Genomic DNA, 15084 nt, shown 5'->3' with positions numbered 1-15084 from the left:
AGTTCGCGGTTATAAACACCCCAGCTCCTGGGTCTCCATGAGATCTATTGCCCGGTGCCAAACATCAGGTCCAATGCTCTTGCCCTCTCAGAGGATAAATTCCCGCATCTGGTGAGTCAGCTAGGAGCCCAGTGCTTTTATGAGCTTTCGGCATCACACACCATAAGATACTTCAAACGGATGTATTCTTATAGGAGATCCATTACATTCCTCAGCAAAGTGGCACTACTGCTTCAATGAGAAATGTTAGAAAGTATACAGGAACACACGTGCTTTTCAGCAAGTATACCTCCAGACAGGCACTACTTCAACAGGTAGACACATTAATGACTGGTAACACACACTCAAATGGATTTCTATAAATAGACCTTGACAGCAAATTATCAGTCGTAACACTTGGTTCAAGATAATGAATTCCACACCAAATCCACTGCACATCAGTCCTGTCATTTTTCTGTAAATTGTTACGTATTTGAGGAGGATGCTTTAGCATATAATTATTGTGCTGAAATTAGGATTGGCAAGGAATTACAGCAGATGCAGGATCTCTATGTTGAACTGAGCATGAGATCCAAGTCTTCTGAAAGATGCTTTAATATGCCAAGACCAATACTAGAGGGGTAAAGCTTAGAACAAGCGGGCCACAAAAGCCAAATTCTGCTGGGTAAGTTAGTCTGGCAATGGCACACTAGTGCTGTCATAGCTGGTAATGGGAACCCAAAGGGTAGAAGTTAACAGCCAAAGCCAGCCAGGACCTGGCAGCCAGAGAAGTAGCAACCAGAGTCCAAGGGCTGGCAGCAACATCTGAAGAGACAGCAGGGAGACAGACATGCTATGTTTGGTTTCGGGAGGTGGACTCTACTTTCCAGCCTGATAAATCAAGTGAACCAGAAAAGCAACAGATGAGTCTGTACCTTGAAATCTGTCAACAAAACAATTTTAAAGTAATCCAATAAAACCTTGCCTTTGACGTCTACTGCAGAGACAACATACTTTTCTTTACAAGGTTTTTGACGCAGATGCTAATTACAGTGGTACCATATTGCAAGCAATAACAAAATATTCCTGGTTAATAAATGGCACCTGTTCACAGAAAGTAACTGGCCATGAGCTACATACAGATTATACCTGTCACAGTTTTAACAAATACAGCTGTATGTAACTGGGACTTTTTTGTTTTAAATTAGGGAGTGATAACTCTTTGGAATCATCAGGGTAGAACCAGCTTCAGTAAGTTAAGCAGAGGCTGGAACTTCAGTCAAAGTAAACTTTTAAGGCATTAACTAGCACCAACACAACATCTTACCAAACAAAATCCCTGGTTTTGCTATTCCTACTCCCTCTGTGAAAATCCTCAGCCGTGGGCTGCAAGCTTGCAGCGCACCCCAGAATAGTGAACCGGCTTTGTCAGGCCACTCCCTAGGAAACCGAGAACTCATGCTCGTATCTGTGAACTAAACTGAAAGCACAGGGCCTAGAACCTGCTCTAAGTTCTAGACGTGTACCCTTTTTCTCCTGAAGTTCTGCAGTTATTTCCTTCACATAAAGGAAAGGAGGTAGTTTAACAAAGAAACTATTACCCATGTAACTAATTTCCACATTTTTTTGTGTTTGAAACTGGAACCTGAGTAACTAGGGGGATGTTTATGTAAAAGGTTTATTGTAAGAAAAAGAGGAAACCTTTCCATTTAAGATTAATCAGACACACTATTTACTATCAAAGTCACAACAGTATAAGATAGCCCAGCAGTAACAGCATGCACTCCCTGACCTTTGGAAAGGAAAACTTGTCAAAATGCTTTCTTAAAATGTGCACGTAAAGAGACACAGAGACAAATTATAGAAAAATGTACCCATTTATTCAAGGTATGACAAGGATATTTACAGTACTCATTTGCTCAGAGTAAGATCCATCCTTACAATTTTTAGAGCAGCAATTATAAGTTACATTTAAAAGGGGAAATGTTCCAAGCATGTTTCTGTTAAAGATATTTTTACAACGACAGAAACACTTTAAGGCTAAAAGTCATTTTGACCTTTGCTGCCACCCACATTTATCTTGGCAAAACTGTCTCAAAGACAACATTACCTTGAGGGATAAAGACTATGCTAAATTCAACATATAATTTTGTTCCCTCAGACGCTTTTCACAACAGTTCACATCTGACAAAAACTGACTTTTGATTTAAAACAACAAATTAAATAAAAGCAAGATGAACTGCATCCCGGCACTTCAGAGGGCTGAAAGACCATACACTGCAACACATTCATTGCCTCTGAAAGGTATCATTGGATTTCTTGTTGAAGGTACTTCAGCTTACCGAGCAATTTGCTTTCAGTCAGAGCTCCATAGTCACATGGTGCAATCCACCTTTTCCATCACATTACTTTTCAAAAGACAAGAAAAAAAAAAATCTTCAGGTAGCTGACTCCTAATGTCTGATGATGAACATGGTCTGCTTTAAACAGTATTTGACTCCCACAGTACAGACCAGTGCTCTACCAAAACAAACAAGATGAGTTTGCTAAACTGCTGTAGTGTTATTCTCCAGGCATTTTAACACACAACAGATCTACAGGAGCAGTTAAAATTGGTTCATCTCTTGAGGTAGAAGCCGCAAGTCGTATGTAGTCCTGTCTGTAAACTACAACATGCATGCCATCAGGCAAATATAGCCATTTTTTGTCATTTATAAATTAAAACCACTGACTTTGCAGATGCTATTCATTCTACATATAACAGCATTTTTTCATAGAATCACTTTGTGCCTGTTTGAGAAAAAGCAAATTAAACATTGGGAATAGTAGACTGTGGCTATTTACAGTTGTAATGAAAATAAAACACATCTTGTACAAATAAACTTTGTAGCAACTTCCAAAAGGGTTGGTATATGATGATTCTTCTTAGAAGTTATTTTGGAAAAATACCAATTTTAACTGCATAATAAAGAAAAAGGAAAAAACACCACTAAACAGTCATTAGACCTTTAAGACTACATAACTACTTGAAATACTACAATTGCATTTCGGTAATTTTTTTAGGATTACATTCAAGGGAAAAGAAAATTAAAAATCAGGAGAAACTCCCAAAGCCTCCACAAATAAAATTTACTTAATGATCATGTTTTGTTAGGTGAGGATACTATTAAGTGCACAAGGTTTAACATTCCAACAGAAGCAGAAGTGTGACCCTTGCATTAATAGGGGACATTTATTCCAGATTAGCCAAGAATCTCTACAACAGCAAAGTTGTTGCTGTGACTGATAGAAGTTTTAAGTTATTTGAAGATAACCCAAGCAACAAGTTACAAAACATATGGAGATTGGCACTTGATCTTTAGTTAGCCCCATTAGCAAAATTTTCTCCCCAAAGACTCACATACACAGAATTTTAAGTTTTCATTTTATTACTGTAAAAAATAAAAGTCAATTTGTAGTTCCAGAGTAAACAAAGAAACCTTAGCTTCAAACTATTTAAAAACAAAGGTTTAAGTTTGGTAAGATACATTTCACAGGGTTCATGTCAGCACCTTAACCAAATGCATTTTTCTGTGAACTAAGCATATTTCACAAAGTTTTCATGTTAGTGACAAGGGGGCTACATTCTCATCCAGATGCACATGTAACACGACTGAAGGAGAACAAACCAGAAGGAGTGCAAGTCAGTTTCCAGAGTTCCCTGTTGAACTCTACATGTTCAGAACCAACAGTTGAGACTGAAGTTATTAAAGATTGACCTTTTGCATGTTCCGAAACAGAAGGCAAATACAATCAACTTACATTTGGCTTTGAAACATTAAGATAACAATGTTTTATTTCAGCCATGTATTTACAAAAATGTTTACAACAGAACCGTGTAGGGTTTCCTTTTTTTTCCCATAATACACTTAAAGATGAACAGTCATCTTAACCTTCATGCAAAGACGCATCTCATTACACAAAAAGTTTTCTGGGTTTTTTTGCACTCTGAGGATAGCAAGCAGAGGGCTGTTTAAGTTTGGGTCACCCTTAAAAATGTATGCCAGTTTACTGCACCTTCAAAATAAGGAGGTAAAGTACAGGCTCCATTAATTCAACATGGGTTCATTGCCTCTAGCATGTTTTCCAAACCCAGCGAAAGTAGTCTTGAACAACTGTAACACGGGTTATTCCATGACTTCCACCTCTTCAGTTTACTTCCTGAACTCTGGAGTTACTTTCCTAGAAGCATACTTGCTGAGCTTCTTTTCTAATGTATATTGTTGACTATACATTTTAAATTAAACTGTTATGTAAAGAATGTAACAAGCTTTTCCTTTGTACACAACTTAATCTTTGTGCTGAGTATTCTTCAAAAGGATTTTATAAATAATACAATAAGTTTAGAATCAGTCTTCTGCCCTCTTGCCATTATACCATGTTGTTGCTTTCTCCAACTTTATCTACAAGCTGTAGAAAAGGAGACAAAAAGGTTTTAAGCTGCATGACATTTATGTACAGTGAAGTTACTCTCAAATATCACTTGCTACTTGCACAGTTAGTATGCGACTGAAAATGAGAGTCAAATAGTACTCACCAAGGTCTCATGATTTAAGTTTGTGAAAATTAAAAAAATCTTACATTGCAACTGTGTTTCTGCATGACATGTTTTTCTCATATAGACATTAACAGTGCAACATGAAGATGCAACAGAATGAAAAAGGAAATAGAAGAATGCAGATAACACTGCTAGCTTAATGATTAAAACAAAACAATACAGTATCAGCCACACATGCATTAGTAGACCAAGTAAGATATTTCAACTGACCATTACTGTGGATTCTCTTCTGAGCCTACGTAGGCTTTGAATAAAACATTAACAATTATCTTTTTAAAACAAGATTTAACCCCATTATGATCAAATTAAATGTGGCTAAGTAAGATCAATTGACAAATGAAACATTCAATTGATCATGAATTATGAGCCAGAACTTGGCCTAACTGTAAGATTGGAACAGATTATCTAGAATGCTATTTTTAAAAAAAACCCAGACTATATACATCTAAGTTATATCCCCATTAATTTTTTAGTAGTAGCTATTAAAACTGTTGCTTTCAAAACTAGGGTTAAAAACATTTGTGTTAAAGTACATACAGAAATTAGCACAGTAAAAGTAGTTGACTGAAATACCCTAGATTTCCATCTTTCTGGCACCTCTTAAATGTTTTCAAATCCCTGGCTATTTGGTTAAGAAAAACTGTGAAAAAATACAAATCTTAGTAAACAGGAAGATGTAGTCTGATGCAGTGGGCCTTAATAAATATATCTGATGAATGATTATGCATCACAAGAGTTTCTGGATTCGCCATAGAAGCTGCAACTTCACATTGAGCTAAACTGTTTGCTTTTACAGGCCGCTTTTCATAGATGTAGCCAAATACTACACAAAGAAGAACAGCACCCTCCTCCTCATACAGACAGGAGAAGGGGCGCAGAGCAGTGGCACGATTCACCTATCTAGTCACCTAGGGCCAACAGTGAAGCAGGAAGCAGAACCCCAGCATTCTGAGTCACAACCAGAGCTCTTCCCACTTCACAACATGTAAGCAGGGGCAGCTTCTGCAAAGGTGTCCTTTTGCTCCTTTTACATCTGCAAGTCTCTCACTGGGAACAAAGGGGATCTGTATGGTGCAAGGACCATACAGGACTACACTTGAAGTCACTGCCCTAAAGTTACATTTGCTTTATTTCCATATCTACTATGGCTACAACAATGGAATAAAAAAAAAAATAAAAAAAAAAAAAAAAACCACACCAAAAAGTACAAGCTTCAAATTTTACATGAAGTACCAAACACTTACCGAGCTTATACCAGGTAAATTCAAGAGATAGCCAAGAACTGGAACTCTTCTAATAAAGCCAACCACCACAGGAAAGAACCCCCTTTAGGTAAGAAATCAGAAGATTTTATTAGTTTTTATGATTAAGCTCTTCTCATATTGCTATAAAATGAAATAGGAGGCATTTTTTAAACCAAAATCATATAAATCTTGTTGGTTGTTAGCGGCACATTAATTTTACCAAATATATCAACATACATTCAGCAGTGAAAGAAGAAAACCAGGAAAGAAAGACCTTATTTTTAGATGAACTTAATTTTCTTCATAGCTGGCAACCCTCAGTCAGCTCTTCAAAAAGTAACTAAAGAATACACAACTTGGTCAACAGAACTGTTGCTCCCAACTAATTTCTTAAAGTAACCACACATATTTCGAGACAATTTCTTTTTACGTTATAGAAAATATATTCTTGCAATACCTGATGTAAGAAAAACTGAAGTGAATTCTGAGTAATCCCCTATATATGGTATGCTTAACATTACCTGAAGAAAATTAAGCATGGTAGAGTTGTGTATTCACTTATTTGACAACTTCATGTAAAGTCAGGGATTTGAATCATGAGCCAGGGGATGTTGCCTAGCATAACTGCTATGGTGTAGCCCTCTGCACTTCATCTCTGCAGCAGGAAAACACATTTTCTACAGCAATATCTCAGCTGTTTGCAGTCACCTGCAGCAATTCAGCTGGTGGTGGCAACGTACTGGATTATCTTGTGTTGAGCTATACATTCCCTGCATAGAATAAGGGTTAACAAGTAATGAAACCTCAGCTACAGTGAAGTCTCGCAAGACATCATCCTCTTTGCTACGCTGGTAAGAACTATCTGCAGGATGATAGCAAGTTTTTCCTGGAGTTGTTCTTTTTTTTGAAGACTGCATCACTTCAGTGGTCCAGTAAATTGTGATGCAGGGCACACAAACCACTTGTAATAGATTAAAACAATTGATGTAGCCAAGAATAAGGAATAGACAGTAGAGGCAGGATAATATTGTTAACTGTAACTTTGGATGCTTGTAATCTGAACAAGGCTCCAAAAGCAGCTTAGAATACAGCAACAGATCCTGTCCCATAACAGCCTTCTCCAGGGAATGCAATCTGAGCATGTGAAAGTATGGCAAAAGACTAAACCTCTGATGGGAAACTTACAACAGCATGTTACAGGAAAGAAATTCTAGATCTAAACCAGAGTAAAATAATAATAATAGCAGCACATGTCTCTCACTTCAGTCAGATGAATCTTAAAAAAAAAAAAAAAAAATCATCTTTACAATCCTGTCTTTTGTTTAAGTGTTCTTGGTCACCAGTACCCAACCATTACTTTGTGGACAACAGGGGCTCTGCAATTACTGCTAGAGCATATGAAAGGTGACTGTGTAAAAGTAGTCTAGAATACACAAGACAACAACCCGTGAGTAAAGATTCTAGAAAGATCTGAACACCTAATGGAACTGGTTTAGTGGTCTGAAAATCAAGAGACTGAAAAAAGTACAATACAGTGGTTTATATTTGTACTATCTTAGTCTGAGTTGACGTAAAGTTATGGAACTGCTAAATGGCTCTTGATAAATATAAATGTTTTCCATATAGAAGCCCCAGTAATCTACATGACTAGAACCATTAGGATACACTGAAATGCCCATCCTCACAACATGCCGCCCTAACAAATCCAAAGGTGCATAAACTGATCTGGTATTCCTTGGGCCTAAGAAAATTATGTACTTCAGAGACCAGTGATAACCAGGAAAGTTTTCTGTTATGAATCCAAACAGCAGGATCCTGAGGAATCCTATAAAATGATGCTTGAGGAAATGCTCCATTTTTAACTTCTTCAGAAAGGAGCAAGTCGCCAAAAAAGATAATGGTTGAAATTAAGACTGAGGCAAAACAAAAAGCTTTGTTTGAGGTAGTAACCAGCTAACATTGTAGCAAGGTATTTAGCATCTAAGAAGGATTAAGCATTAGAAAATATGGTCTAGAAATGTTTTAAATTGAAACAGATCATGTAAACATTCACACCTGGAATTATCTATCCCTTGTTGATGCTCTTCTGGCTAAGGGATATTCCTAGTGACCTAGGGAAAGCTACTGACCTCCTATATCTCTTCAACATTATTTTAGCCTGCTAGCCCCTGGCTAGCACCAATAGATAAACCATAACCACACCTGCTTAGACATGGTAATTTATAATTCTTTTGAAATCTTTTAACAGGAGGGGCGTTTGGTTGGAAACACACTCTACTTTGTACTGGCTGATTTAATCAGTGTGCTACATGGAAGAAGTGACAATGTGTTCAGTAAAATACAGTGATTTTCAAAACACTTGCAGTGATAGAGTTTAGAATAATACAGAGTAGAACAATAAGAAGCGTATATTAAAAGCCAAGTTAAGATTTTTTCTTCCCTAAAATATTTAAACATTTTATCCAAACTAAATACAAGATTAACAAACAATTCTATTGAGTGGGAAAAGAGCACCATGAGAACAGTGGTTTGGTTTTGATTAACAGGAACTGTATTATTTAGCCAGCAGCTGAACACTTGGAAAATATTTTAGACGTCTGTTATTAGATTAATAACCATTAGTGGAACAGCCTTCGCCTAAACAGAAGTCCAAGAACAACTAAAAGCCTCTCCTTTATTAGCATATTTTGTACTTTGTTCTATACTGAAGCATGGAACTTCAACAAACCTCAAAGAAAAAAATATAGATATATAGGTTGTAACAAGTCAAATTTTTTCACCACTACAATTGCATTTATGAAGAAGTTGAACGGCACATTGTGAAAGCTATAACATGTATCAAGATTGCTGTTCAAAAAATTAAGAAGTGTCACCTTTCCTTAACTCAGTCAAGATAATGTTAACCAAATCCACCAGTTCTGACTACCCTAGGGCGCAAGAGTAATGAAGTATGACAGAAAACATCTTTTGACCGGGCTACCATAGTAATGAAATGGTAAGATAACAAACCTAGGATGTTTGTAACCAAGTATTTTGCTCTATTTGATAAAGAAAAGAACAAACTCCCCACCAAAAAAAAAAATACTAAGCATCTAAGCTGCCTTTTTTTTTAATGAGGAAATAGTAAAAAAAACCAAAAATTTGTACTACTAAAAATGTGGGCTCCCAGATATTTTGAAGCTTTATAATTAGGTTAATTAGACATAAACAATATTAACCAAGTCAGTTTGGTATATACCTCAAATGTTAGCAGATTAGAGTCTTGGAAAAATACTTACCAGCTTTCTACCTCTTGCCAGTGTAAATCAAGAACTTTATATAAAATCTATCAAAAAGTAACATTTGAAGGACGCTGCTTTGTCAGCTGTAATGCAGCAACACTAAACAAATACATTTATTCCTAGATACACCAATACAGAAAAGTATTTTGAAACAAGTCTTACCTGAATAATAGGAAGAACCCATAAATTTCAAGGATCATTCCTATTAAAGGCCAACCAATGAGAACTATGAGCACACCACCCAGGAAAAAGCCCGTTGCTTTCATTTTGTGTTTTTGAAAGAAGAATCTAAATGTTCTTTCTAAACCAATAACAAAAGACAAGCCAGCCACAAATAAAACCTAGAAAAGACAAAAAAAACCAAAGAAGAAAACAGGATGTAAAGATATATATTCTACAGCATTAGACTGCATTTCTTGCACAACATCTTTTACTACCAAAAGATAGGTGGTGAGAAGAAATTTACTAGTGGTTTTCTTTTGTCAAGTCCATCTTAAAGCATTTGTAGCTAGCATTCAGAACTCTTCTTTCAGCTCCTTAAAAGGTAAAGAGTCTACCTTTGTGGTCTCTGAGGAACACAATCATGTCAAAAGACCTGGTGAAAAGAGTTATCTGTCCTGTAACATAAGTACAGTCATTATCCACAAGCAGTGCTGAAGCTTAGTACCACTGACAGCAAAGGTTCCCAAAAACCGAGATCAGATGTATTACAAAAGCACCTCTGTTCTGTACCATGGACATCTTCAATAGCTCATACTGAGCTACTGAACAGTACAAAGCCAAAAAAGGAAAACAGCTGAAGAGCATTATCAGTTCTCTTCGTTGTTTATTTTTTTTTACTGTGTATAGGCTTTCTACCGTTTATTAGTTCCAGTATAGACTGAATGCTATCATCAGTCCCAACTATTTAGAACTACTTTTAGTGTCCTTTAGCAACAGGATTTGTAACTGTTTCAGCTTGTAAGCATACATCTGGGCAACATTTTTGCTGAAAGGGGGATTTTACTTAAGATTATAGATGAAATTTAAGTTTTGTATGTTATTTAATAAACCACTTCCTTACCACCTTTTCCCCCTTTCTGATATCACTTAAAAAACCCCAAACAACCAAACAACATTCTGTAAGGATACAGTACCTTTTCTTGCATTACCTTTGGTTAGCATATAGCCTGTCATTGTCTCTTCCTGCCTATGCTCTCCTCATTTTCCCATCAGTGAATCTCAGTATTTGACTCTGCTGCCACAGAATGAAACCGATCAGTTTTGACCACAAGACTTTTAGGCATCAGCAAAAGAGGATGCAAACCTTTTACCAGGCTGTGCTCTTGGCTGGCTGGCGAAGCTGAGAACAGCAGAGGCACAGAGATTATCACATTCACAAAACACCCTGTCATTTTATATTTGCTTTGGATTGGGAACTTTGTGTACCAGAACTAGGATTTATCTTCTATCCAGCTTTAAGTGAAAAATTTTGATTTGGTAAAAACTGAAGATATTAAATCTCTCTACTATAAAGGACGATTGGCTCTTCTAAACCCAGATTGTCAGCAATTCATAATTCTTTGCTTCTTCAAAGCACACCAAAGCTACATTTGCTAGCGTGTACAGAACACTTCACTACTCTTACCCAAATAGATACTTAAATTTGACAGTTATCTTAAAAGATCACAAAAAAGAAAGCATTAGTAATGACAGCCAATCTAAAAATCTTATTTGCAGCAGCATAACAACTGTTGAACAAGCTTCTTGTCTGACCAACATACCGCAGGCCTGACCTGGGGATATGCTATTTAGATTGATGTGAGCTGCTCTAACTTTAATCAGGAAAAATGACTCACTCGTATCACTGAGCATAACTCTTCCTTTATACCAAATTGCCACAGTATTTTTTGTGATCCAGTTTCAAACTGATAACCTATTGTTCTATATTTAGTTTAATGTATCATATACTTAATTCTAAGCAGTGCAGAAGCTAAGACTGAACAGCAGACACTTACATTTCCAATAGCCAGAAGAGCTTTGTCAAAGAAGAGTATCATTCCAAAGAAAAGGAAAAACACTCCAAAGCCTGTTAGGCCCATTCCAATCTCTGAAAAAGAAAAATTCAGGCACATAACAAAACATGGTACCAGGAAAAACTCATGCATAGAAATTGCGAAAAACTTGGAATAGAAATTATTGAAAGACTTGGAATGTCCAATCTACAGACATTTTAAATTTATAGAAAAACTCAGCCTATATTATGACCACCTAAAACCCTTCTCGAGTGTGCAAACATAGCAAGTCTTGTAGATACCAATTACTTCAATAACAGAGATCTTTGGAAACTGCTTATCTAAAAAAATACATATTTGGAGCTATATACTGAAGTTGAATGCAACAAAAAACCATGCGTGCATATACATATACATTAGAGACATCCCTTTTCATTTACTGCTCATATGGAGAAAAAGATTCTTTTGTGAACAGATAAAAGTTGCAAATGGAAAACAAAATTTCATTATCCCATGATGTTTACCACAGTAATACAAGTACCCTGGTCCTTTCCATCCTCCTGAGACCTCACATTCCACCTCCCATAATCTTGCATAGCAGTCCCACTTCCCCCCAGCTCCCGGATTGAACACAACTCAGATTAATACTGTAGGATCTTTCCAAGTTACACATGTACTGACAACTACCGAACGCTAGCTTGGGTCTCCAAACAGTTGCTAGTTTTCACAGAATTAGTACACACTAAGTATCTTTGCATTTTGAACACAACTCAGATTAATACTGTAGGATCTTTACACATGTACTGACAACTACCAAACGCTAGCTTGGGTCTTAAAACAGTTGCTAGTTTTCACAGAATTAGTAGACACTAAGTATCTTTGCATTCTGCCTGTGTGTAAATGTTGCTCAAGAAATACTGGGAAGGCAAGAGTAGGATGGAAGATTTGTTTGTCTGAGAAACTGGGCTAGGAATGTTAAGCTATAATTGAAGCTACCATTTGACAACAGCTTCTGAGGTATTGTGAAGACCATACTTAGCAATACATCCTTCTTTTAAAATTAAACCTCTAAGCCCTTCCTTTGACACTCACACAGACCCAATAGGAGAGAAGTATCAGGACAGCAGCAGCACAGCTGCAAAATCTTTGCATTTATCCATGCACTCACCCTTACATTGTTGCGATCCTTGTAACCAGAGAATTTAGAAACCTACAGGATGCGTAAAAGCAGCTAGCAAAAACTACTACAGACAGGCTGGCATCCCAGTTTGTATCTGCATACATAGGGGAGAGAGAGAGAGAAGATCCCAGTAGTTTTGTACAGTCTGGCTTGAAACAAACAAACCCCCCACCCACACTATCATAGCCTTCACTGCTACTGTCGGCCAGATCTACCCAAATGTATTTTAGTTGCACTTTAGATCTACACTGCAGTCAAGTTGATCATTTACTGTTGCTTGAAGAGCTCAGGAGTAAAGGAGTATCATTCTACATATTTCAGAACTTCCACTTAGTATTGCAAAAAGATTTCAAAATGCCTCAGAGTAAAGAGATTTGTTACAGCAACATTCAACTTCCCTAACTTCTGTAAGAGGTCATCTTTCAGCAAAGTTGCAGACCCTGTGGTCTTAAATCTGTAGTTCTACAATATCGCTTGCCACTTCAAACTTTTGCTATGAGCATTTTAACCACCCAGAATTAAAATTACCAAGTAACCCGCTACAACTTATTTACTGCAGACTTTCTCAATATTCATTTACAATGAAAAATGGAATTGCAAATTGTATCTTCACTGAATCGACTGACTGAAGGCAATGTAACAATTGCTATCCGCCCTTTTCTCTAGTACTCTTTACTTCAGAAGAGCAGAAACAAGCTGTATTCTGGAAGGAAAACACTTGGAGGCAGGACTCCAGAGGAATTACCAGCTGCCAGTAAGATAAATATGCAGTCATGGGAAGCAAGCATTCATTCCTCCTGCAGCCACAGCACAAAGTAGGGATCTAGCAAAAAGGCAGAGGCCAACTCCCAACAGCTGCTGCAATTACTGTTCTGACACTTCTGTCACACTTGAAACGTGTTTGTAATCACCTACTCCTACAATGGATTCAGATTCACCTTAGAAATCAACCATATTCTCTGGTTAGGGGAGGGAAAAGGAAAAAAAAAACAAACAAAAAAACCCACCACCATCCTTATCACCCCAAAACTACTGCTGAAAGATGATGAGCAGTCCAGGACTATTGTTCTCTGTTGCCAATATCTCAGTAGAAGGTGTTACTGATTTGATTCGTATCAGAATTTGGAAATATATTTGACTAGCATTCTTAAGAGGAAATTTAAAAAAGCACTGACATTTTATACATAATCTTTGCAACAATGAACTAGCAATTTTTATAGAGGGAGTGAACTATTTTAAATGCTTTCTCCTGCACCATGAGAGTCTTCCCCTATTACTCAAATACAACATTTCAATGCCTAGAAATGCAAAAACACATACTAGTCATGTGACATTTACTCTGGATTTTTTAAAATGATTATGATTTACTGAGAGGAGGGAGCAATGCTTTCTCAAGGTTTCTGCAGAAACCCTTCAAGCTGTGCAAGAGCACTGCAAGCACTGTACCTAAACAGCTCGCTAAATATTAAGACTAAGATACATCGCTTGTGAAAGTTCAGGGAAGACAATGCACATTCTCTATCTTTTGTGTACAAACTAAGAATAGAATCGTGCCCTACAGGCTCTCAGAAGGCAAAAATTAATGCAGTTTATAGGTTATGAGAAGCTTCAATTTTTAATTATTTTGCTAGCAGTATTTTTCGCATTGAAAAATTAATTTGTTTGGGAAAAACAAAGTGCATTCTTTTGCAATTACTGGTGATTTATAACAACATTCAACAAATCACTTTTAAAGTGTTCTAGACTACAGCTGCAGACTTAACTTTCTAAACATCAACTAATGCAGCAGTCCTCTCCAGGTATTTATCATACTTCTCTATCAGTGACTCTATGGCTAACTCCATATTTTTCCAAACAGCAGTGAGTTTAAAAATATCTGATGAAATATCCTCAGAATTTCAGAAAAAAATTGAAAAAAACCTAAAAAGCCCTGAACTCCACAGTATATTACTCTTGGCTCTGACAGTTAAAACCAACAGAGTCAGCACTGGAATTAGCTGAAGGCCCCAAATGAGGATCTCTTTCTGGAGAGATTTCTCTTCTTCCCCCCTGCCCAGTGGATACTCTGGGCAGGGGAACAGGCAAAAAGCAAAGCCCACAAGGGTTTAATCAATCAGAAATCTAAAAGTGAACCCCAAGGGTTAGTACCCATCTGAGTAACAGAGCACAGCCCCTGAATTTCTCAAAAAAATCATTGACCTTGAATGTTGCTAACCTGCCTTTCTGCCCATCTTCATCCTTGGCTCTCCAACACCTGTTTCTAGCACCCTGCTATCGAGTTAAATTATTTCTTGTAACTTTCTTTTCTACATCTTTCACACTTACCCTCCTTCATAGCTGACACTATGGTGCTTATCAAGCAGACTAATTTCCTTTCATGCCAACCACACCAAAAAAGCATCATATGCAAGATGTTCATTTCAATCAAAGACCTTTCTCCTTTCCCTTGCAGTTCAAACACTTATGAACCTCTTTACTTTGATTTCTCTGAATTTTCCCTTTCAGCATCTCTATTTCCAAGGATTTCTATCCAGTGGAAACAAGACTACGGTCACATACACTTACTACTTTTTTCACTTCACCTGCTCCTCACCTTAAACCCCCCTCAGCATCGCCTGCAAACGTTCAGCGCAACACAGCAAAGCTACAAACGTATAATTAAAGCGACTGCAAACCACTAACGTCCACATGGAGGCACACTAGAAGGCTTTGGCAAATCGTTACTTTTGTTCACCGTTCAGTTTTCATTCATTCTCGCCACCGCCACATCGCAGCACTCCTGCCAAGGCGGAGGAGCTCGCAGCCCCAG

At 37.2% G+C, this 15084-nt stretch overlaps 1 protein-coding gene across 1 annotated transcript; it reads right to left on the bottom strand.

Moving 5' to 3' along the window:
* Nucleotides 1-2010: 2010 nt before the first annotated feature.
* On the bottom strand, nucleotides 2011-11250 carry GOLT1B (golgi transport 1B). Its single transcript, XM_009648739.2, has 4 exons — nucleotides 11099-11250; nucleotides 9264-9442; nucleotides 5821-5902; nucleotides 2011-4428 (listed from the first exon to the last, which is right to left on the bottom strand). Exons 1-4 carry the CDS (start codon nucleotides 11246-11248, stop codon nucleotides 4390-4392), a joined length of 450 nt encoding a protein of 149 aa, XP_009647034.2. The 5' UTR covers nucleotides 11249-11250; the 3' UTR covers nucleotides 2011-4389.
* Between the last annotated feature and the right edge of the window lie 3834 nt (nucleotides 11251-15084).

The sequence above is a fragment of the Egretta garzetta genome, unplaced genomic scaffold, assembly GCF_000687185.1.
Source record: "Egretta garzetta isolate BGI_Z169 unplaced genomic scaffold, ASM68718v1 scaffold81, whole genome shotgun sequence".
NCBI lineage: Eukaryota > Metazoa > Chordata > Aves > Pelecaniformes > Ardeidae > Egretta > Egretta garzetta.
The sequence above is the reverse complement of the archived record's forward strand: the minus strand, read 5'-3'. Positions and strand labels throughout refer to the sequence as shown.